A 21,417-nucleotide genomic window follows, 5' to 3' on the forward strand; every position below is an offset into this window, starting at 1 on the left:
AAACTCAAATCCCGCCTTTCACCGAGTTTACCTCGAGATCAAAGATAAAGTAGGAATGATGATGGATGCACACCGTGGATTCATTCCGAATGACGTTAACGAGCATTGTAAACCCAACACGCGCACGCGCATTCACGGAGGCTCGACTGACTTTCCACCAATCCGCTGCTGCGCTTCACTACAAAGGCGAGCCTCGCTTTCAACTTCCGGCCATGTGGCCTGACGCATGTCATCAAAGCAAAAGACTGGATGTGGGATCCAGGGTAAACATAGGTAATTATCAATTATAATTTAAAAAAAAACCTTTCTTATGGAAGATGATAAATGCCTCAACTAAAACACATTTTTTTTCCCCTGAAGTCATTTGCTTGTCTATTTGACTTAAAATGTGCGCATTATTACCTAAATAAACATGTTGCAATTGAACAAGTTTCCCTCGACAGGTAGAAAGAAAGCATGTAAACCTTTTTTATTTTTTTTACATTTCAAGATCTGTTTCTGGGCTTTTGCATCATCATCATCATCAGCGAACCAGAAAAGGGGGAAACGTACAGCACAAAGCAACAAGCCGGATATGAACCTGTGTGGTAAGGTCTCCTGTTGCCTCACGTTTAGCACCCATCAGGTTCCTGTAACCCGGATGACCCTCAAACACAGAAGTTCATGCAGCGTTCGCTTGTATTGCAAAACCAATTTCGTGTCCGGACGAGGACGCCGTGTTTTGTCTGACTTTGGATATGGGGCCGCATCCATTCGAGGCAGACTTTTGGGGGAAAATGCAGGGCAGACCCTGCAAGAGGCTGCGGCTGCATTAGCCGCAAGCGAGCATGTGGACGGTGTTAAAAGCTCCTAAAAAAAAGAAAAAAGAAGGAGGCCTTTGATGTAACTGGAAGGGTTGAATTCAAAGCCTTCCGCAGTATTTGGTTGGGTTAAATACACTGTTTTAGTCCCACTGGTTTGATCGTTTAATTTGGACTTTCCTTTGTTCTGTCTTACAGTTATCTATCAAACAGTAACTTATCCACCAGATGTCAGCTTCCCCTCTGCCCGTAAACTCTCAGTCGGTGGCTGCTTTCATCTCCTGACATCGACTGGCCGAGCTCCTTCACGGGTTCAATAGGAAGTCAGAGGAAGTCTTCATCTGGAGTTGGCAGCCTCTCTTCATTACAACCTCCCTTCTGATGTTGAGTACATCTCTCTATCATTTCTATCTCATTTCTAATAACTCTTAGAGCTTCTCTCCTCCCCGTCCAATTATCCCTCTTTCAGCAAAAAAGGGGGGTTAGACAAAACAACACTACATCTGAATTATTATTATATGAACTCATGATGATGGGACGTACGTCTCAGGGTGAGATCATCCCTGTTCATCCCAGTATATACGCTGGTGCTGGAAACCTTGGAGTAGCCTTGGCCTTGGCACGCGACTCGTATGAAGGCTGTGCGTGTGTTTGTGCGTCCTCTCTGAACTCAGCAGCTCCACCTCGTGGTCACTAGATTCACTGCAGCCTCCTCTGAACACCAGTGAAGACGTGATTAATGATAGAGAGGAACTACATTTACTCAGTGCTTTATTCGTGTTTTACCCTTTCACACTACTTTGTTCTTCGGCTCCATTACGTTTCAGAGTTTGTTCTTTGTTTGTTCTTTTTATTCAAAAATAAGCGAAGATTAGAGAAAAGACTCCTGCAAATTGACCCTTTGGAGGGGACCTAAAGTTTAAAAATGAGCTGAACACAAATTAGCAGCTGCAGTCGAACGCTGATTCTGCATAAATGCATCAGGTTCCACTCGCTGTGAGGCGACAAGCTGCAGACGACAAGCTGCAGACGACGAGGCCTTCTTTTGAAACGAGTGAGTGCAAGAAAAAAAAAACACAGAGACAAAAAAAAGTAGGAGGAAGAAGAGATCTCCGCTCTGACTTTATTGTCTTTTCTCACATTTTTTTACACATCATATACAAACAAAATCAAATGCCTGCCATATTTTGTTTTGCTGTGTGTTTTTACAGAGTATAAAAAAAAGACATATACACATCACGACAGCACAAGCAATCATGAACCAACCGTACACAAGTGTTCACAGTCTTGTGAATGTGATGCACCGAGATCAAGATCTCGTAACTCTTTCCACCACTGCTAATGCTTTTTTAAATTTGCATGGGTTCCACCTTTAAACCACACACACACACACACACACACCAACAACCACCGTGCTTTCTGCGCTTTCCCTCACTCCGTCCAACTTCTCCAGCCGACCTCTCACTAAAAAAATCTGTATCCGACCTTTCAGTTCCTTGTTCTTCGTTCCTCACCCACCGGCGGTCCGCAGCGGCCGCCCTCAGTTCTGGAACCAGCTGATGAAGTAGGTGCAGACGCCGTGCAAGCTCGTCCAGCAGTACTCGGCGGCGACGCGGGAGGCCTCGGAGTCCGGCTGCTCCGTGGGGCGCGTGGCGGCCCCCTTCGCGGGCTTGGCGGTCGTCCTCTTGCTCTGGGGGCCCCTGCCTGGCTGCGGCTTGGCCGGCTGCGGCTTGGCGGGTTTGGGCGCGGCGACGGGCTTGTTCTTGGCCGGCGCAAGCGGCCTGCTGGCCTCCTGGACGGGCTTGGAGGGCTTGGAGCCGGGGGTCTTGGGCCAGGAGGACAGGAAGGTCATCTGGGCCTCGTCTGGGTGCTTCTTGCACATGGCCGGGCGGTAGACTTTGGCTCCCTGGCAGGCGTGGCTCAGCTTCCTCACGTCCCACATCATCTGGGTGAAGTAGTGGCGGGGGTTGAGGTTGTAGGCGCGGCACGAGTCGGGCTTGCCCTGGAAGTCGCAGTGGTAGGAGCGCGCCGGGGCCTGGCCCTGGCTCGGGCCTTTGCAGGAGACGCGCAGGCGAGTGTGGTCCCCGGCTGCGGACACGGTCATGGTGCACGAGTCTTTGGCTTTGGTGCTGAATCGGATGGGCTCATCCCAGACGCTGCGTTGCTGCTGCTGCGGCCTGTTGTCACTGCTGCTGTTGTTGGCCTGAGCGCTCGACACAGAAACCGCTGCTGCCAGAAACAGCAGCCCGACGGTCATCGTGGATCTCATGGCGGCGACGGCAGGGTGCGGGCCGGTTTGTGTGTGTGTACGTGTCCGCGCGGGAAGGTTGAGGTGTGCGAGGGTGGAAAGCATCGGAGCGGGACTTTATATGGTTGAAGCTCACAAAGAAGGTATTATTCAGGTGAGCCGAAGGCCCCAAACTCCTCCTCCAGCACTGATCCCCCCCCCCCCCCCCCCCCCCACCTACCCCCTTCCTCACAACACACACACACACACGACCACATGAAGCCTTTGTGGCATGCCCAAAACCAAAAAAGTGATGGATGAGATGGAGGGAAGGAAGGGGCGAGCATGAACTAAGGGAGGAGGAGGAGGAGGAGGAGGGGGAGGCGGTCAACAGGTTTGTGGGAGCTGTGGAGTGGGGGGAGGGAGGGACACACATGAAGCCAAGTACTGTGAAACACAGTTGTGAGTCATTACATCATTTCGCACAGGAGGTCCTTTGACCATTGATGATGGGGAGAGGGGGAGAGGGGGAGGGGAGGACCGAGGATGTCCCGTAAAAAGTGCCGCACGGAGTTATTTGCAAAGGGCGGAAAGAAGCAAGAAAAAAATCGAAATAGTCTGTGGCGCTTAGCTGCAAAGCGATCTGATGGCAGACAAGTATTGAAAGGGGGGACTTTCAAAGCCAAGGGTCAATATTATTTATTATTAACCATAGATGTTGCTACCTTGGTCATAAATCCAAATTAAGTTGCCGGTTTCCCAAAAAGCAAACTTAAAGAAAAAAACTGTGATCCCTGTGGGCGATGGTGGGTAAGAGACACAACACTTCCCTTTGAGGAGAAAATCCAGTGCAGCCTGCTGCTGCACAGTCACACGCGTGTAGAAAATATACCTCGGTACATTCAGGGAGTTTTGTTTTTTCGTAGTCATCAATCTGGTGGGGGGGGAGGAAAAAGTTCCCCTTTGGGAGACAAACTAAACATGTGAAGCGTATGTGTTTATGTGGTCTGAACCAGACGGGTCCCTGAATAAAACTAGTGTAGTCGTCCTCTGATAGGATGCAGTAAGGTCACGCCATCTCAGCCCCCCCCTCCCTCCTCTCTGTTTTGGTAAACAGGCTGATTTGAGGAGGGGGGGGGGGTTTAGGGTGTGGACGTCTAACCCTTCTGTACATTCAGTAATATCTTCAGGTGTTCTTTTTCATTCCTAGCAGTGTGGCTTTGGGTTTATTTACAGCATTAAAAGATTTATGACACAAAGCACACACACACACACACACACGTAGTTTCCTCAGGTGAGTGCTTCATCCATCACCAAGAAATACACAGCAGAGACTTATCAGACTTAAGTTTTTATTCACAGATTTGCATCCTCACCACAGCCTTCAGTAGTGTATTATCATTTATGTATGCGGGTACATTCGTCTCCCACCACAGAGGCCTCTGGAAGTTTTTATCTTTCAGATCCAAGGATGGTGGAGAAAAAAAAAAAAAAACCTGACAACTCAAAAAACTAGTGGTCACTAATGGTCTGGTCTGAGAAATGCCCAAGACCCAATATATGGTTTGGATATTTGTATGGCCATGTAGCGTGTGTTTTGACTAGATCGTCATCATCCTTCGTGGTTTAAAGGGAAAAATTTGACATTCTGGGAAATGTTGAATTTCTTGATGAAAGTTTGCTAAAAAGACTCCGTCTGTATGCTAACAATTAGCTTAGCACAAAGCCCGCAAACAGGAAAAGAGTTGGCCTGTTCCTGGTCAAAGTGAACCAGAAAAACACAAACCACCAGCAAACGTTTATCTTGTTTACTTATTTGTTAGAAAAAAAACAAGACGACTGTTAAAAACAATTCTAAGAAATCCAGATTAAAAAAAACGAGTGTATAACAACCTTGTAAATTGTTGTTTTCAGCCCTGCCAGTGGCTCGAAGGTATGGATGGCAATGTTCATTTCTATGACGTTCTGGGAGGAAAGGATTTTGGGGGATTCCTTGAGGTTTTGTCGATGTCCAAACTACTATTGGACAGATGTACTGCAGATTTACGGTGGCCTCGGGTTGAAGTGTATCGACTTTGGTGATCACCTGACTTTGTCATGTGACGTTATCGCATGAAAATTGTAATTTATTCATAACTATGGTAGGGAAACCCCCCCAAAAAAAGATGTCTTGGGAATAAATTAGATAATGTTGTCCTTAGCATTTTGGACCAAGGACAACTGCTGCATTGCATTAGATTTGCTACATTTTTTTCTTCTTCATAATAAACATAGCAAACCGTTTGGAATTCAACAAAAATACAATAGAGCTATGTTATCAGCAAATAAGTGCTTTTCCCAAAATGTCGCACCATTCCCTTATTTCCTTGTCTATCAAACTTGTGGAGCCAAAATGATGTGAGCTACATTACAAATTTTGACAAAGAAAAGAAAGAAACTACTTCGACAAAAACCTACTCATGTGTTATAAAACAAACATTAACAAAAATATATAAAACTTTCAAAAAGGTTGAAAGCGTAAAAAAAAAAATGTACACTTGTGTCACCATGTTAGAAACTGATAACTTAAGTACAAACAAATGTATTCTCTACAGGTAAAAGCTATTCAGGGAAAATTGCTCTGATAGTGGCTGGAGCACAGCATCACACACACCAGGAGGACTGCTGGTGCGCGTTCTGACGCGTGTGAGTAAATTCTTTGTATTATAGCTGGCTGGCATTTAAGGTCCTCGCCAAATGGCTCGGAGGGGCAGTGGGGAGCGGGACTCCCTCACCACACAGTCCCCGATTGTTGTCGTTCTTCCCCCTTCGGCCCTTCAACGAGTTACAAGATCTGAATGGGAAAGCTGTGAAGTTCAGTGACCCTAGAAAAAAAGAGAGAGAGAGGCCATGTTTGTCGTCAAACAGTGTGTTTTATATTCTATATTATTGCTGAGGCGAGGAGTGGCACGTACCACGAGGGGAAGTATCAGTTCCAGGTCTCTTGTCCACTGTGGAAAAATAAACATCGACTTTCAGAAGAGTTAAATAAATATACAAGAACTTAAATATCTTGTCGTAACCCCTCCACAGCATATCGTTGAAGTTCTCATAGCGTTTAAATTGTTTTGCAAATATAAACTATACGAGCAGAAATTGACTTTGGATCTACGGTTTCAATAGAGAAAATTATTCATTTTAGGCTCAGGTCAATTTTCTACAACAAAAGAATGAAGATGCTGCCATTTATTCAATTGTTTTCTACTCAAAATCCTGCCGAAAAAACATTTGGTTAATTGATAATACACCATGGAGGATTAACTACACACAATTCAGAGACAGCGTTCGGTGTAAAAAGGGCGTCTTTCCTCCTTAGCTCTATGGTGGGTAACTCGAGTCCCGCTGTTTGAATGAACCTCGCCTCTTAAAAGAGACGACGATGATTGATGAAGGATGAAGAAAACCGGGAAGCGAGCAAGAAGAAGACGACAATCTCCCGGGTGAATTCGGAACAGATGTTGTCGAAATGACCCGGCGATTCTCAGGGCGGTTTTATTTCTTCGATGACGTCGTTAGATGAGGGTTAGTGAAAAGTTATGCCCGACGGTCCGTCAGTACCTCATCGACGAGTTCCTTCGGGCCACCAGTCGGAGCAGCTCGGTGGAGCAGAGGCCCGGGGGAACCGGGTCAGAGTGTCACAATAGGGAGAGCTACGCACACACACACACACACACACACACACACACGGGGAGTTCTTAAAAAAAAAGTCAAAAATCTGTTTGGGAAATGTAGCAAATGTCTGCAGACTCTTCAAAACATCCCTCCACCAAAGACCAGCGCTGCATGCAGGAAAGCACAGACACCGCTCGACCACCTGACCACGGCGACGTCACTCGTCTCCCAGCGGTTACCTGTATTACCCACGCTGCAACACAAGAGCGAGGGGTCGGCGGGTGAGGCACGTGATCCTCTGCGTCAAAGTAGAAAGAGAGGAGGAGGACGCAGGACGAGATGATGAGATGGAGATCCGTGCAAGGAGAGGAGGAAGGCCACGTCAGTCCATGTTTGAGATGGAAACGGACGCACGAAAGAAGTGAAGTGATACAAAACCCCCAAACGGGCCGCGGGGGCGGGGGGGGGGGGCGAAAAGACGCGTGAATGGCAGACAAACATCAAAGTGCAACGAGCCACGGGTAAGAGGTGCTGGAGAGAAAGCGCGGAAATAACCACGAGGAGAAAATATGAGGAGAATGGAAAGGAATATGACAGAGAAAAGGAAGGAGAAGCTTTCATTAATTTAGTTTCAATCAACAGAAGATTGAGAAAAAACGACCAGTAACATCACGTGAGTCTGTAGCCGTGTGTTTGGACTCACTCCTCAAAGACGTCCTCCGTGTCCATCCTTCTGTAGTACTTGGCCAGTTTGACGGAGAAGATTATGCTGGGAATCAGAAGGATGCAGCAGCCTCCCAGTCCAAACCAGAACGTGTTCTGAAAAACGCGTTGACCGGTCATTTTTCACAAACACAACCAAACACACACACACACACACACCCAGTGTCACGAGGTCTTACCACTGAATCGACTATGAAGCTGCACCCTACTATCTCCATGCTGTCCACGATGTTACTGATGGGTTTACACTGGGCCACCTCTGAAGTCAGCTGTAGGAGGGAAAACATTGTTTAGATAATCTGGTTAAAGTCAGAGAAATTAAAAATCCTAGCCCCGTCGACACTTATCATTCTTATCATGTCTCTTTAGACTTTGCCTGGAAATATGTTGTGTATCCAAACACATGGAATGTCAAACAGACTATATGAAAAATATCAGGATGATCAGTTGGCCTATATTGCAGCACACACGCCATCATGCTTTTCTGGGTATTCTGACCCACAATCCTTCTCTGTGCAGCAGATACAGGAGCCAGGGGGCCAAAGTTCAAGGTGCCATGTTATGTGGAGGTAGTGTTTCCCAAATTGAATGCATACTGCATGCAACAGAGCCTCCTTTGTCACTGCAGCAGCAGTACGTACTTAGTAAAAGGCATTCAAGAGATCTAGTCCAATGGGTTTGGACCACAATGTAAAAATAAACAATGAATTAAATCGTACCTCCCGTATATTGCCGTTTTTAAGACTTTTGAACACATTTAAAACCTTTGTACACCACTTATGACTGTTAAGACATTAAGAAACTATGGGAATGCAAACTTTAAACCAGGTGTTAACGGGGTCCCTTTTGTGTGCCGGTCACCTCTTACTGTTCACTCAATATAATGAGAAAAAAAGTACAACTCCAACACTAAAGGATCACTTTCACTTCGGGTTTCAATTTGCTCCGTTCAATCAAACTCTTCCTTTCTGCTGACAAAGTGTCTGCAGTCGTTGTCCTCTCATTTTCACCACTTCAAACTTTAAACGCAGACGTCACCACCACACGGAAAACTGGTGGTTTACTCACCGAGTTCTTTACCCATTCCGTATACTGTGTGAAGTATCCCACCAGGCTCTGTGTGTAGCCTTTTGTTTCCTAGACGCCAACAGAGAGGAAAGAGAGTCAGCAAACGTGAGACTGCAGTCTGTGGAGGGCTATCAATCAATCACAACTGGATTTGTAATACAAGAGTTTGTTGTGTTGCTGCTGTGTGGTTGTGAAAAGTATCTGGTTGCTAAAAACTAAAGTTTTTAGATTAATAACATGTTTAATCTGATGCGACAAATGTTGCGAGAAATTAAATGCAGATGTATCCATGTGTGCATTGTTCCATATGACTCATATAACACAGTATTTATCTTTTTGATACCTCTTTCACCACATAGGAGGCGTTGTGAGTGATGAGGTACTCTGCTGCATCGATGGCACTCAGGATATTTGTGACCTTGACCTAAAAAAGAGACAAGGAAAGAAATGAGTCTTCATTATTGAGACAATTAAGTAAGTGAGTGGAAATAGTTTGTTTGTGTTGAGTTGACGATGCAGAAGCTAATGGGCCGTTGCCTGCATGGTTTGATAAGAAGATGTCGTTGGCTGTGTGCTAACACACAACAGCAATGCAGCAAATTACTATTGATGTTATTTAAAGCGTGCGATGCTTCCGTTAAGTTGTTCGGTGCACATGTGGTAAGTCAGTAGTACAGCTTTTGACTTAATCCCTAAATGTAGGCGTCGAGGGAACCAAAAGCTGGTGTTTGCTTCCTCACCGGCAGGTCGCTGGACATCTTCTGCAGCTGCTTGATACTCTGGCTCAATGTGCTCTGTTTGCAGAGACGAAAAAAAAAAAAAGTGTTATCGAACAAACCCTTAACAGCGTCTCTAAGTGACCCGTCAACAAAAAAAACGCCATCACGCCACGACACCGCCGCCACAACATCAACGACACTCAGAGGACGAAACAGTGGCTTACCCGCGCTTTGACATATTTCTGTCACCATTCATCAAACGAGAGGAAGAAGAGAGAGAATAAGTAAAGAGGGGAAAAAAATATATACATTTTGTTTCTTCCTAATCGTGTAATATACTCTTTAAATGTAGTATGGTTTGCAAGGAATGAGAAATAGGCATGTCGTTTTCCACTGTTACAATAAGGTTAAAATACACCTGAAAAGACACAAATGTTCTTTGTGCAGAGATGGAGCACAAGACTATACCTGTTGGAAGTCTCTTAAAGCGCTATACTGTATGTTCATTTACTTTGGTTGTTTTTTTTGGACATAGCAGCAAATCTGTGTGTATTTGCTTGTATATGCACAAGCATGGATGGAATAAAAAGAAGCGATCAGAGGTGATTACCATGGCTTGCTCCATGGGAACCACCTGTTCTCTGTGAATCTGTCGGATGCTGCTGGCGTGCCCCTTCAGTGCATTCTCCAGAGCACCACGAGGCTGTAAACAAACAAACAAACAAAAACACACACACACCGCAGAGGATGAAGCGATTGGTTGCAGGTAAATCAACCAGGTGGTGACTACCAATGGAGCGGTTTATTATTCCTTCATTCTGTAGAAATACAAACGCTAATCCTTCTGTGGAAAGTCTTTGGCACAGTTCTTGTACTATGTACGATGCATGTGCCTCAATGTGTGTGTTCGGGGTGAATGGGCAGCTTGTTCAGACCGTTACGAGCATGAAGCAGAATTAGTTTCCAGAGAAGCTGTCCAACACTAAATTTGGGTTTGTTGGTCGAATAGTAATCCAAAGCCTTACACTTACATCGCGGCGTCTATAATGCTAGTTCCGTAAGATAATGGTTACACTCACCATTTGGTCGGCCTGAGCCTCCAGGTCGCTTGAGAAGGAGAGGAGATCCACGAAAGTGACCCCCTTATTGACCTAAAAGCAACAACAAAGGACCATGTAAATGCCCCCCTGCAGTCGGAATAGGACTTATCTGTGATTTAGTTCATTAAATAACAACCACGTCCCAAAAAAGCATTAAAAGGTGAACAACAGGGACTTGGTCTTGGAGGTTTACCCTGATAAATAAATGCTTCAAACTGTGGGGAACCGTTTGTTGTCCCCACATGGTAGAATCGGTATAGCAGACACACACACACACACACACAGTACCTCAGCCAGGTAGGCCTCATAGTCAATATGTCCAACTCCTGAGTTGGCGAAGTTGATGAGGCTGTCTCTGCCGGCCTGATCGAGCAGCGTGATGTCCTGCAGGTCGACTTGAACACTCTCAAACACTTTGGCCAGATCCCTGTTGTACTGTTTGAACCAAACACATATACGCTCACGAGTAACTATTCACGCAGACGTTCATCAGCGTTTCCTGCACAGTCAACTGACACCTACCACAGTTCTGTTGAGGAAGGAGTTGATGTTGAACATCGTCTCCAGTTGCAGAGAATGGTACAGCCCGTTGTTCTCATAGCAGTCCCTTCAAAAACACAAAGACAGAATGGTCACACACTGGAACCTCACTTGACAATTGGAAAACATTGAACAATGTGATTAGCGGGACAATCATTGTTTATCTCTTTCTTTTACTTTGAGGCATAATATGCAGCTAATGAACATGATCAATTTCAGTCACAACAAACTGCAGTAAACAGATTTATTCACTTTGTACAGTATCAGCTGTTGCAGGCATGTTACCTGTACATGCTTCCCAAAGTCAAGTCAATGTTTGGATTCTGGAACAGCATCCCTGGGAGGAAGTTCTTCTTGGCAGGATGAACCAGGAATGGTGTGTCTATGATCTGAAAACAAAGACGTGTGTATTTAAGTTAGCTATCAAACACAATCCCGCTTTGAGAGAATGCGCCCAGAGTAAAAAATAAAAATAAAAAATTCAGGAAAGAAGATTGTTTTTAACACCTTGAAGAGCTGTCGGTTAGCGAGCGGTTCGCACATCATCTTCTCCACGTTGCCTCCAACAACAAACAAGGCGGTCACGATGCCCATCAGCACCCAGACGAAGATGAAAGAGAAGCCCACCCCACTGAAAGAGCCGGAGACAAAGCATGCGAAACAGTCACAATCAATGATTGGCAGAATGCAGCTTTCATTCAGGGCAAAGGTTTAAAAATTGTGAGATAAATTGAGCAAACATCTACTTTTTTTTCCACTTCAAATCATCCGCGCATTCAAGTAATAATTGATAATGACACAAGGTAACAGTAGCGTACGCCATGAGCAGGTTGCCGCCGGTGTTGGAGAGGCATCCTCGGGTTGTCGGCGTGGCTTGCTTGTCGTAGCCACATGTGCCGCACAGCAGCCCCAGGAAGTTGAAGGCCAGGACCAAGACGACCATGCACAGCACGGCCACACAGCCGATCCACCTGCGGCACGGACACACACACACACACACACACACACACACTTAGTGCTGTCCTTTGGGGGGGGGGACACTGCCTCGATTAATACAAAGGCTGATTACCAAAAAATACACACATTGAAGGAGGCTAAATTCTTTCCCAGATGGAAAGTTTTGTCCCCATAATGTGATAATGTGGTTTCTGTTCTCTAAACCAGTGATTCTCAACTGGTGGGTCGCGACCCACTAGTGGGTTTTTAATGGGTCGCGGGCCTCTGCATGGGAAAATAAAAATTTGAATAAAAAAAATAAAAAAAATCACAAAAAAATTCCTCGTGTGATTTTATTTTGAAGGGACTTTTTGAATGCAGCGGAGTGTCAGTCTTTTTTGCCGGCAGCGTGTGCCAGGTTGGGTCAAACCATTCTGATATGGGGGAGACATTGGGTTTTTAGGATAATTAAACATCCTCTACATAAAATATAAAATTCAGCTTATGAACTTGATTTTGTATAAATTTTAGATGTTGAGAATATTCCTCGATTTGGGTCGCGGCTTGTCATTAAGGGGTGATGGTGGGTCCCGGAGCCAGACCAGTTGAAAACCACTGCTCTAAACCTTATTGATCATGATGTACACACACACACATGCACAAACCTGTAGAAATCCATCTGGTCGACCTGCGGGTAATAGGACTCAATGTTTTTCTGTCCATCGCTGAGGAAAATGGTGAAATTGACCAGAGAAGATTCCACCGGGAACATCTTTGAGAAGCCGGTGATCTCTATGCCAATCTTATCGAGCATACCTTTTACTCCTTCACACACAGGGTGACAAAGAATATCAATTAGAGAATATCAATTAGAAGGCCTTTCGACATTGAGAAAGGGGCTCTCGCAGAAAAGGACTTACGAGGTAGAGCTGTGGTTTCATCATTCACAAGTTTGCAAGTGAAAAAAATATGAAATATGAAAAAAATACTCCAATCAGACTTAATATCATTTGAAAAGACGGGAAAACCCTATTTGTTTGGTTAACTAAATAAACATAGATATGTACACACGTACCTGAGACAATGTTTTTAGTCTGTTCTTTTACCATATTTGGTGTATCGTTAAAGGAGGAGTAACCCTGCAGGTGGAACGGAGGAGAGAACGGATCATTTAAGGAGCGCACATCCATGCCCAGGGAGCCGTTTCATAAGAATAGGTGAGAAATAAAGTGAACGGGATGATGATGATAAGCAGGAGACTGAGGCGAAACCTTTTGTACAATGTTGCTGAGGTCCGTCTTCAGGACGGTGTTGATATTTTCCAAGGCACGAGCGACATCTGGCAGCTGACGGAACACAAAGAGGAAGAAAAGAAAGAAAGAATGAAGGTAAGCAAACACGGCAACGATTACTTCTAAATCTCACGTGACGGCTGGTTTTCCGTAGCTCGGTACCGTGGAGAAGTCGGCGCTGATTCCCAGCTGCGACAGCGTGGAGCGGATGGCGTTGCAGGTGTGAGACACGGCTCCGTTGGTGCAGGCGGGGTCCGATAAGGTGTTGGAGAGAGAGGAGCGCTCCCCCGACAGGCTGGCCTGAAGTTTCTCCGTCCCCTCCTGGAGAACCTCCAACGAGGAGCCCACGTTCTCCAGGGCCTCTTTGGTCTCCCGCATGGCTGCAGGACGGAGGAGCGACTGGGTCACAAGTCGGGGCCTCGTGGGATTTATTTTGATAAACGTTCACAGGGCGCAAAACAACCACAGAGCTACGTGAATCACAACGACGAGCAAAGTACCACGAAAACCACAAAAGGGGACGTTTTACAGGTGACAAACAGTGGTCGGGATCCGCAGATCAGCCGTGATTACCTTTGATGGCATTCTCAACTTTTGCTTTAGATTAAAAGGAAATGCGAGGAAATCAAAAAGAAAAAAAGGGAAAAGTAAAACATGGTGAGGATTTACCTTTAGCCATACAGCTACATGAGAGGTGGTCACACAAAAACGAGTCACGTAGCATCAGTGTGGTGAAAATTCACAAAGACGGTCTATCCATACATAGCTATTTGTTGAGTGTGTGTGTGTGTGTGTGTGTTTGTGTTTGTTACCTCCGGCCATGCGCAGCGCACTGTCCAGTGAAGGAACCACCTCTTTCTCCAGCTGACTATTGATCCTCCCTCCCAGCAAAGGTCCAATGTCTGTAGGAAACACGGTTCAATGACAACACTGCGGTCGCGTGTTGCTCCTGTGGGTCAAACACGGGGGGAAGACGCACAAGAACAACGTGACAGACTTTAAACAAACGGCTCTGAATTCGACCTACTGTCGAGGTCCGATAGGACTTTGTTCTTCGCTGTGGTGTACTGGGCCGTCAGGTAGTCAATTTGCTGCAACAGAAGACACGCACATCAAACATTCAAACGTGGGTTATCGCGTCTGTGTGTGCGCCTTTAAAATGCGTGTGTGTTTGTGCATACCGCGGGCGTGTTGTTAGCGAACGTCTTCAGGTCTCTGATGTTGGTGTTGATGAGCCGCCGAGTGCTCTTTATCTGCGTGCTGACGTTGTGGTTCGCAGCGTAGGCGATGAGTACTCCCAGACTGAAGCACGTGCAGGAGGAAAGACGGTAAGTGAAGCATTGACCAGCAGAGGGCAGCGTGGCCACATTAAGGTCTACAAGTCATGGAGATGTTGTACCCTGGACATGGTTTGCAGAGAGTTGAAAAATGTTGTTGGATCAGAGATAACATATTGGTAGATATTAGTATCCTTTCTAGTATTTAGGAAAATATTTTCAGGGTTTACATATTCACTTTCCTCAAAGCTTAAAATACTTTTGTGGGGCATGAGCGTTGAGCGTTATTCCAGGAGGTGGAAAACTATCACTTTCCTTTTTTCCTTCAGAAAACAAGTTTGTTGAGTGAATGTCGACAGAAGGAGAAAAAGACAAGATAATAACAAAACCTGATCAGATTTCCAAAATGGCCACAAACTGCTTCATGTACTCATACGTGCATTGTTGTGCGTTTGTCTGTGCATGAGCATGCACGTTTCGTGATGTGAAAGCACTCATTCAGACAGAGGGGCCTCTCGCACTGAGCTCCAGGGATATCAGTGACGGCTGACTGTCCCGCTCGGTGTGGATTGGATTTCTCGGGGCCGTGCACCCGTCTCCTGCTCTACAGGTGAAGGCAGGCGGATCCCAGTCTGAGCGTCAGCAGTTTTGTTGAAGGAAAGCTTCACAGATTTTACGCTTCAAAGTTCTGCTTTCGGGCATCATTGAGTGCTGAAACGTACGCGAGTAAAACGTTTGCGTAAAGCTGGAGTAAATCTGATCAACTGCCTCAAGTGACGTCACTTGGGTCAGGGTTCGTTAACCCGCTTGTCATCTCTTCTCAAAAAGATAAGATTTCGAAGATAAAAACCGTGCAACCAAAAGCTGTGTGGACCCCTCAAGTGTTTCCATCATTATGGAGTACTTTTTAGCAAGAGATGTTGATTTTTGTTGAAGTGTTTGTTCACATACTTTTACTAGAACCGAGCTCAGTATATCTTCGCTCGTCACTCTCCAACAACTAATCTCCATCTAAAAGTACAGATGAAAAGAAAAAGAGAACCAAATAACAGGCCAAAGGCCCGAAAAGGAGCGACTCACACGATGAAGATGGAGGTGGCGATGAGCGAGGCGGTGTAGAAACCTCTCTGGCAGTCCACGTTCTTCCGCTGTCTCTGGTGCATCTCGCCGCCGCAGTTCTCGCAGCATCGACACACACAGAAACAAAAGCCCACGATGGGGGTGAGGATCAAGAAGGTGACCCCGATGGTGGCGCATATGAGGAATCCGGCTTCGTAGTGGATCCACTGCAGCAGAAGAGTTTTACAATCCACCGTTACAGCTCACTCACGTGTTTCTGTGACAGTGTAGAGGTATTATTGGAAAGCAATGTCCTGAGGAGTTTACCTGTAGCAACAGGACCACATTTTCCGGCTGTGACCAGACACACACACATACACACGCACAGACACACACACAGATTCCCACACAAAGCCGTAGCGAGAGGGAAAAGAACGACAAACAAAACCAGGTCAGTGTGACAGCCAAGAGTTTAAGACGCAGAAAAATTCCAATTTTCAAAGAGGGAATTGAAGGCAACATCACATGTTGAGGTTGAACAGAAAGATGAAAAAAAAGTGACTTGTATCTAACAAGGGGAATCCCAAAAGGCTTGGTAACAGTAATTTACAATGGAATCATTTCAATTTACAAATGTTAATTAAAAGTTTTAACAACACATGGTGGGATTCTATTTAAAATGCGCAAAATTGTCAACAAGTATTAAATCAACAATTTATCAAATATCCAAACACTTGAACTTATTGTCATTAGGTTCATCTCAACTATCCCTTAAATCAAACGTACCTTTCTCCATTCTTCTAGTTTTATTCCTCCCATGTTTTGTTGAATGACTTTGACAATCAAATCTGAAAAACAGATAAAACGGAGGTGGACATTGAAGTCTTTCAATCTGCAGGAATGGAATCATAATCACTTTACGGGAAGGACACGACTCATCTGCAAATATCCCACACAATCAAATATACTTCCTGCACAACATTTGAGAAGCTTCACTTGAGTGAAAAATCCATTTATCTGTTCGTGAGCAGACAACAGGAGATTGTGACAATTCATATTTTAATTTCAGAGGAAAATATGACAAATGTATTTCCTCACGTATCCAACAGCTGTGTGTTTTGGCGGAAGCGGTTTGAACTTTTGTGTTTTCCAACGGGGACTCCAGCTGTCTGAGTACTTATATACGGGTCAGGAGACACTAAGCCTACCTGGATGGACACACACACACACACAAACACACCAACCAGAGGACCTCCTGTCAAAGAAACAGCTTCTTCCCGTCAGTGTTTGGGCTCATAAATAAAGCCCCCCCCCCCCCCCCCCCCCCACACTGACTTACTATTTGAACATTATTGTGATCAAATGCGAACATCCACCAGAGGTGGAAAAACAAAAGTCCTGCACTACTTTTTCCTTTAAAAGTACATTACTGTTGTTGTATAGCTGTAAGCAGATAGAGACCAGTTTAGCATTTATATGCTGACACACACACACACACACACACACACACACACACACGCGCGCGCGCTTTCTGCTTGCTCACCTGCTGACCCTCAGGTGAGGTGAGGAAGCACACGTGACTAGATTTGTTTGCTCTCTTTTATAATGTTCCATTACATTAGAGGAATTAAAGTGCTCCCTTATCCTCTCACTCAAGTCATCCTCTAGCTCTCCACACAGTTCACATGGTTACAATTTTATTTTTTTATTTTCGTCACGGAGTAATCTGCCAATTGATTTGAGATCTGTTGTCATTAAAATTTAAGCAAATATGCAATTGTGAAGGAACATTTCCATCATAATTTCACAGTCTGCTTCTAAATCGTGTAAGATTTTAAGCCCTTGCTTTTTAAAAGTGAAAATTCGTTCTGAATAAGCCTTTCTGGTGACAAGAAGCAGCTGAGATTTGAGATATCCTTTGTGACCATATGGATAATCCTCTCAACACCATCTTCTCTCTCTTTTCCCCCCCCTCCCCCCTTCGGGCGGGGGGCCGGTTGTGTTGCTCCTCTCCTTAACCCCAAAACGCTGGTTCACCTGGAAGTCTCGGACCGGGGAAGGTGTTTCCCCCCCTCTCCCCACTCTGCAGATGGAGCATAGGAGCGCATCTGAGTCACGGCGATGCCACCTGTTGTGGATCGGGTACTTAGTTAGCATTAGCCACCGGGCGCAGTTAAGCTTGTGCAGCTTAGTTCGGTGACCCAATATAAAATGTCGCTGCTGCAAGCGAAAGGAAGAGGGGAGATAAACCACCCGCCGGAGTGGGACCTGAAAGAATTAACTCGCCACATCCCACCATGGAGTCTGCAGCAGCAGTCACGGCTGATTCCGTTGGGAAGCTTAAAAACTTAAAAAAAAAAATACCTTTGTTGTTGTAATTTTAGATATTTTTTTAAAGAAGTTTCTTTTTGGGCTTTTGTGTTCTGAATGAAATTGATAGGGATTTTACAAGGTGAAGCAAACATTGCAAACATTACACACACACACACACACACACACACCTCAAGAGGTGTGATGTTGTAGGTCAAGTCGGGTGTGCCAGTGCTGTTAGTTACCCTAAATACCGCTAACTGTATTACACAAGGCTGTAAGTCCACCATGTATGTTTGGGGCATCGGGGGCTATAGAAAGTAATGCAGCCTGCTGTGAGCTGGAGAAAAACATCTAAGAGGATTATGTGATCTTTTTCTCTGTTTGCGCTCCACACTTCATTCGGGTCTTCCCGCGGGGAAATCATTTTTAAAGCTATCGTGCACATAAAGGGCATGAAAGAGATGAAATGTAGCTGAAATGTAACATGCAGATCAAAAGCAAAAATACATGATAGACTTGACTCTGAAGCTTTAATTCCTTCCTTTCTTTCTTTCACATATTCTTATCAGAAGACTAATTTAGTTTTGTGATCTGATTTGTGACATTTAATTCCTGATCACCACAAATAATTAAGGCAAAAACAGACAAATACCATGACTATGACCCACTTTCAGTATTTAGCGCATGCCCATACTGTCTTGCCCAATTGTGTGTGTGTGCATGCGGGCCTGTGTGTGCGACAATGCCATCTGTGGCAGCGTTGGCGCTGCAGTGTTAGCATTAGCCCTGCGGATGCTAATCCTCTAATCTACCCTGTGTGTATCAGAGGGATAAGACACGGCCTCCTCACACAGTCCAAAATGCTTCTTCATCATAAAAAAACAACAACAACAACAACAACCAACCGTGGCAGAGACGTATGAAGAGGGATGAGCGAGGTGGGGGGGGGGGGGGGGGGGGGGGGGGGGGGGGGGTCGGTCAAGAACCAACAATGAACCCTTCAGCAGTGTCACAAAGTGAGACACGAGCAGCTCTACTGGAAACCCCGAAACGTCAATTACATTAATGATATTGGGATTTGTGGAGAGATTTTGCCACAGAGTCATTGTGAGATTGCTCAACGATGCAGAGACCAAATGACAATCGATTGTCACATCAAGTCGGCCTCAGGCCCGACCCAAACCGCCAGCTCTGCTAACGTTAAACTCTCAGGCCCTCACAGTAATCACGGACACAACTCAATGTAATGTCGCAGCATTTTCTTAAAGGTAAATTCCTATTCTGGAATTTATAGCACAAAAGCTTGTATTTGCTGGCAACCTTTTTTTATTTTTTAGATCTGATGTATTGTCAGTTCAGTGAATAATAAAATATGTGGGGAAGCAACCCTTGTCAGTAAAAATCAGTACTACAGACCATATATTACATGTACATGTATATGTTAACAGATCCTAATTAGACTAATATACATCCTAAATAACTAGAACCAGTTCTAATTCATTAGAAAACTTAGTATAACACACAAGTAAATGCAAATTGGTCATTTGTAATCTGTCAATTCAATTGGATAGCAATAAATTATATTTTAAGACGTACTGAATCAAGCTTTGTTTGAAAAGGATTTATCCGTTTTAGCGAACATGTTCAGGCAGGTTTTTTTGGATTCACAAACAAATGTTTTTTTTTTCCCAATGAATTTGTTTCTCAAACTAAACCGATGGCTTCGCTTCGCTCTGATGTCGCTCTGACAACGAACCTCGAGGTTTGTGTGACGTGTGTGTGTGTGACCAACATTGTGAGGTGTGTGTGACCAACATCGCAAGACTCTGCGTGAATATGACACATGTGGGGAGTGTGTGTGACATGATGTCCAGGTGGTCTCTACCTGTGTTTGTGTGTGACAGTAATTCACAGAGGAAAGTCCCTACCGGTTACAGCATATGGTCCAGTGGATTAAGGTATTACGCAGTGATGCAGGTGACTGAGAAATCCTCCTCTAATCGCTGATCTGCTAATTGATTACCCAGCCAGCAGCACTAACCCTGGACACAACTTAAAACCTTCAATCCTATTGCACTATGTCATCCTCCAACGTGACAACACAAACAAGTTGCTTATGGCTCCATACAGTCTACTACACCAGGCAGCTAAAGGGAGTTAAAACATTATGCAACGTATTGATCAAGTGACACATGATATCACCTTTTTAATCACCTCAATAGCAACGAAGCTCGTGTCCTAAAGAGGATCATTCATAAGCTATGACAGCTATTGATCCCAATTAATCTGCTGATTCATTAGCTCCCAACCAGCACATTTCATCATGCACCATTCCTTTTAATTCAGTGCGATCGGAGGTGTCAGCTAGTGAGGTGTCATGGGCTGATATTAACAGCAGGGTACCAACAGCCCTGCAACAGTCGTCTGTTTGAGGTTTTCAGTGTTTTTTTGGACTTTAGCGTATGACGTAAAAACAAAAGGACGGTCAGGAGGTCCATGATGCTGCATAGATAGCCGAGTGGTTCGATACATCCAGGAGGCTGATGTGAAAAAGGGGGGCCTCTTGTTACCTGTTACAGTAATATTCAGTTTTGTCTTTCTTATCAATTGAACTACCACACAACGTCCAGTTTTCCCTCAAGACCCCTTGGGTGGGTCTCACCCTGAATGTGGGGACTGTAGCTTATGACTTATGAACAGTTCTGTCTCAATACTTGGGGAGGTGTCACTCCACTAACAGTATCACCTGTATCTGTCACAGTAACTCTTCATTTACATCATGTCATTTGATTTGATGTCATTTAATGTGAGTGAGTCGTTTTGACAAAACTAAAAGGTTTAAGCCCTAACGGGAGAGGAGATGGTGAGAAGGTTGAAGGAAGAAGGCCACGCCGCGTGGAGCACGATCTCACCTTTGGGGAAGGAGTTCGGTTGAATGACGTAGAGGTACGCGTGGACCATGTGGAAGAGGATGCCCACGGCCCCTGGCTCGTAGTAAGCGTGGGTATCATAAACCGCGGCCGGGACGAACCCAAAATCCAGCGGCTCCACCGGCGGAGGGGACCGCTGCCTGCGGGGGTCCACGCGGGCCTCCGCCGCCGTCCCGTCCCTCTTCTCCTCCGCGTGCTGCAGCAGCTGCTGCTCGCCGCTCGCGGACCCCCAGCAGAGCAGCAGCACGAGCCACCGCGTGCACAACATGGCTCACCAAAGTCCGGCCCCCGTGCAAGGAATTCTTTTTAAAAAGTTTTTAAAAAAAAGAAGAAAAGAAAAAGAAAACACCCCTAGCACCCCGGTTGCGCTGCGGTCCCGGAACACCTGTCCCTCACCTGTCCCTCGCGCTGGGTTTCTCCTCGGAGCTCACCGACAAAACCATCCAAAAAAAACCTTTCAAACTCAACATTCAGCGGTTGAGGTCCGAGCAGCCGTCATCTCCCGGTTTCTCGGTACGGGCTCGACGCTGGACATTTTCTATTATTTTCCCCCCCCCTCGCAGTCGTTATCCCGGTGTCCTGTCCTCCTCGCGCTCACCGGCTGTGGGGAGCCTAATCCTGACGCGCGTGCACGTAAAAACCCTAGCACGCACGTGCCCGCTGAAAGCTCGCGGTGCGCTTCCGAGGCGCGAGACACCGCCGCAGGTCAGCTGTAGCAGTGATAATATAAATAACAGACTAAAGTATACCAAAGTAGGGTTTGGGGTGTATATATAACATTT

At 45.5% G+C, this 21,417-nt stretch overlaps 2 protein-coding genes across 6 annotated transcripts; both read right to left on the reverse strand.

Annotated features, from left to right (window-relative positions):
* Window positions 1–1,979: 1,979 nt before the first annotated feature.
* On the reverse strand, window positions 1,980–3,126 carry fgfbp2b (fibroblast growth factor binding protein 2b). Its single transcript, XM_037472854.2, has one exon. It carries the CDS (start codon window positions 3,067–3,069, stop codon window positions 2,341–2,343), a length of 729 nt encoding a protein of 242 aa, XP_037328751.1. The 5' UTR covers window positions 3,070–3,126; the 3' UTR covers window positions 1,980–2,340.
* A 1,381-nt stretch (window positions 3,127–4,507) lies between these two features.
* prom1b (prominin 1 b) lies at window positions 4,508–21,273 on the reverse strand. 5 transcript variants are annotated; one of them, XM_037472596.2, is made up of 27 exons: window positions 20,618–21,272; window positions 16,179–16,240; window positions 15,720–15,746; window positions 15,414–15,619; window positions 14,238–14,358; window positions 14,084–14,147; window positions 13,869–13,958; window positions 13,219–13,436; window positions 13,036–13,110; window positions 12,840–12,903; window positions 12,685–12,693; window positions 12,430–12,589; window positions 11,647–11,799; window positions 11,336–11,459; window positions 11,114–11,217; window positions 10,811–10,895; window positions 10,577–10,723; window positions 10,268–10,339; window positions 9,799–9,891; window positions 9,413–9,430; window positions 9,210–9,263; window positions 8,813–8,893; window positions 8,470–8,538; window positions 7,581–7,670; window positions 7,382–7,497; window positions 5,982–6,017; window positions 4,508–5,891 (listed from the first exon to the last, which is right to left on the reverse strand). In XM_037472596.2, the coding sequence occupies exons 1-26, from the start codon at window positions 20,901–20,903 to the stop codon at window positions 5,996–5,998; spliced, it is 2,610 nt and encodes an 869-aa protein (XP_037328493.2). In that variant the 5' UTR covers window positions 20,904–21,272; the 3' UTR covers window positions 4,508–5,891; window positions 5,982–5,995. The 5 variants fall into 5 exon arrangements, with proteins under 5 accessions (XP_037328493.2, XP_062420467.1, XP_037328488.2 ...); XM_062564483.1 differs by lacking the exon at window positions 9,413–9,430 and adding an exon at window positions 6,625–6,716 and having other exon boundaries at window positions 20,618–21,271; XM_037472591.2 differs by lacking the exons at window positions 9,413–9,430; window positions 12,685–12,693 and adding an exon at window positions 6,625–6,716 and having other exon boundaries at window positions 20,618–21,271.
* Between the last annotated feature and the right edge of the window lie 144 nt (window positions 21,274–21,417).

The sequence above is a fragment of the Pungitius pungitius genome, chromosome 9, assembly GCF_949316345.1.
Source record: "Pungitius pungitius chromosome 9, fPunPun2.1, whole genome shotgun sequence".
NCBI lineage: Eukaryota > Metazoa > Chordata > Actinopteri > Perciformes > Gasterosteidae > Pungitius > Pungitius pungitius.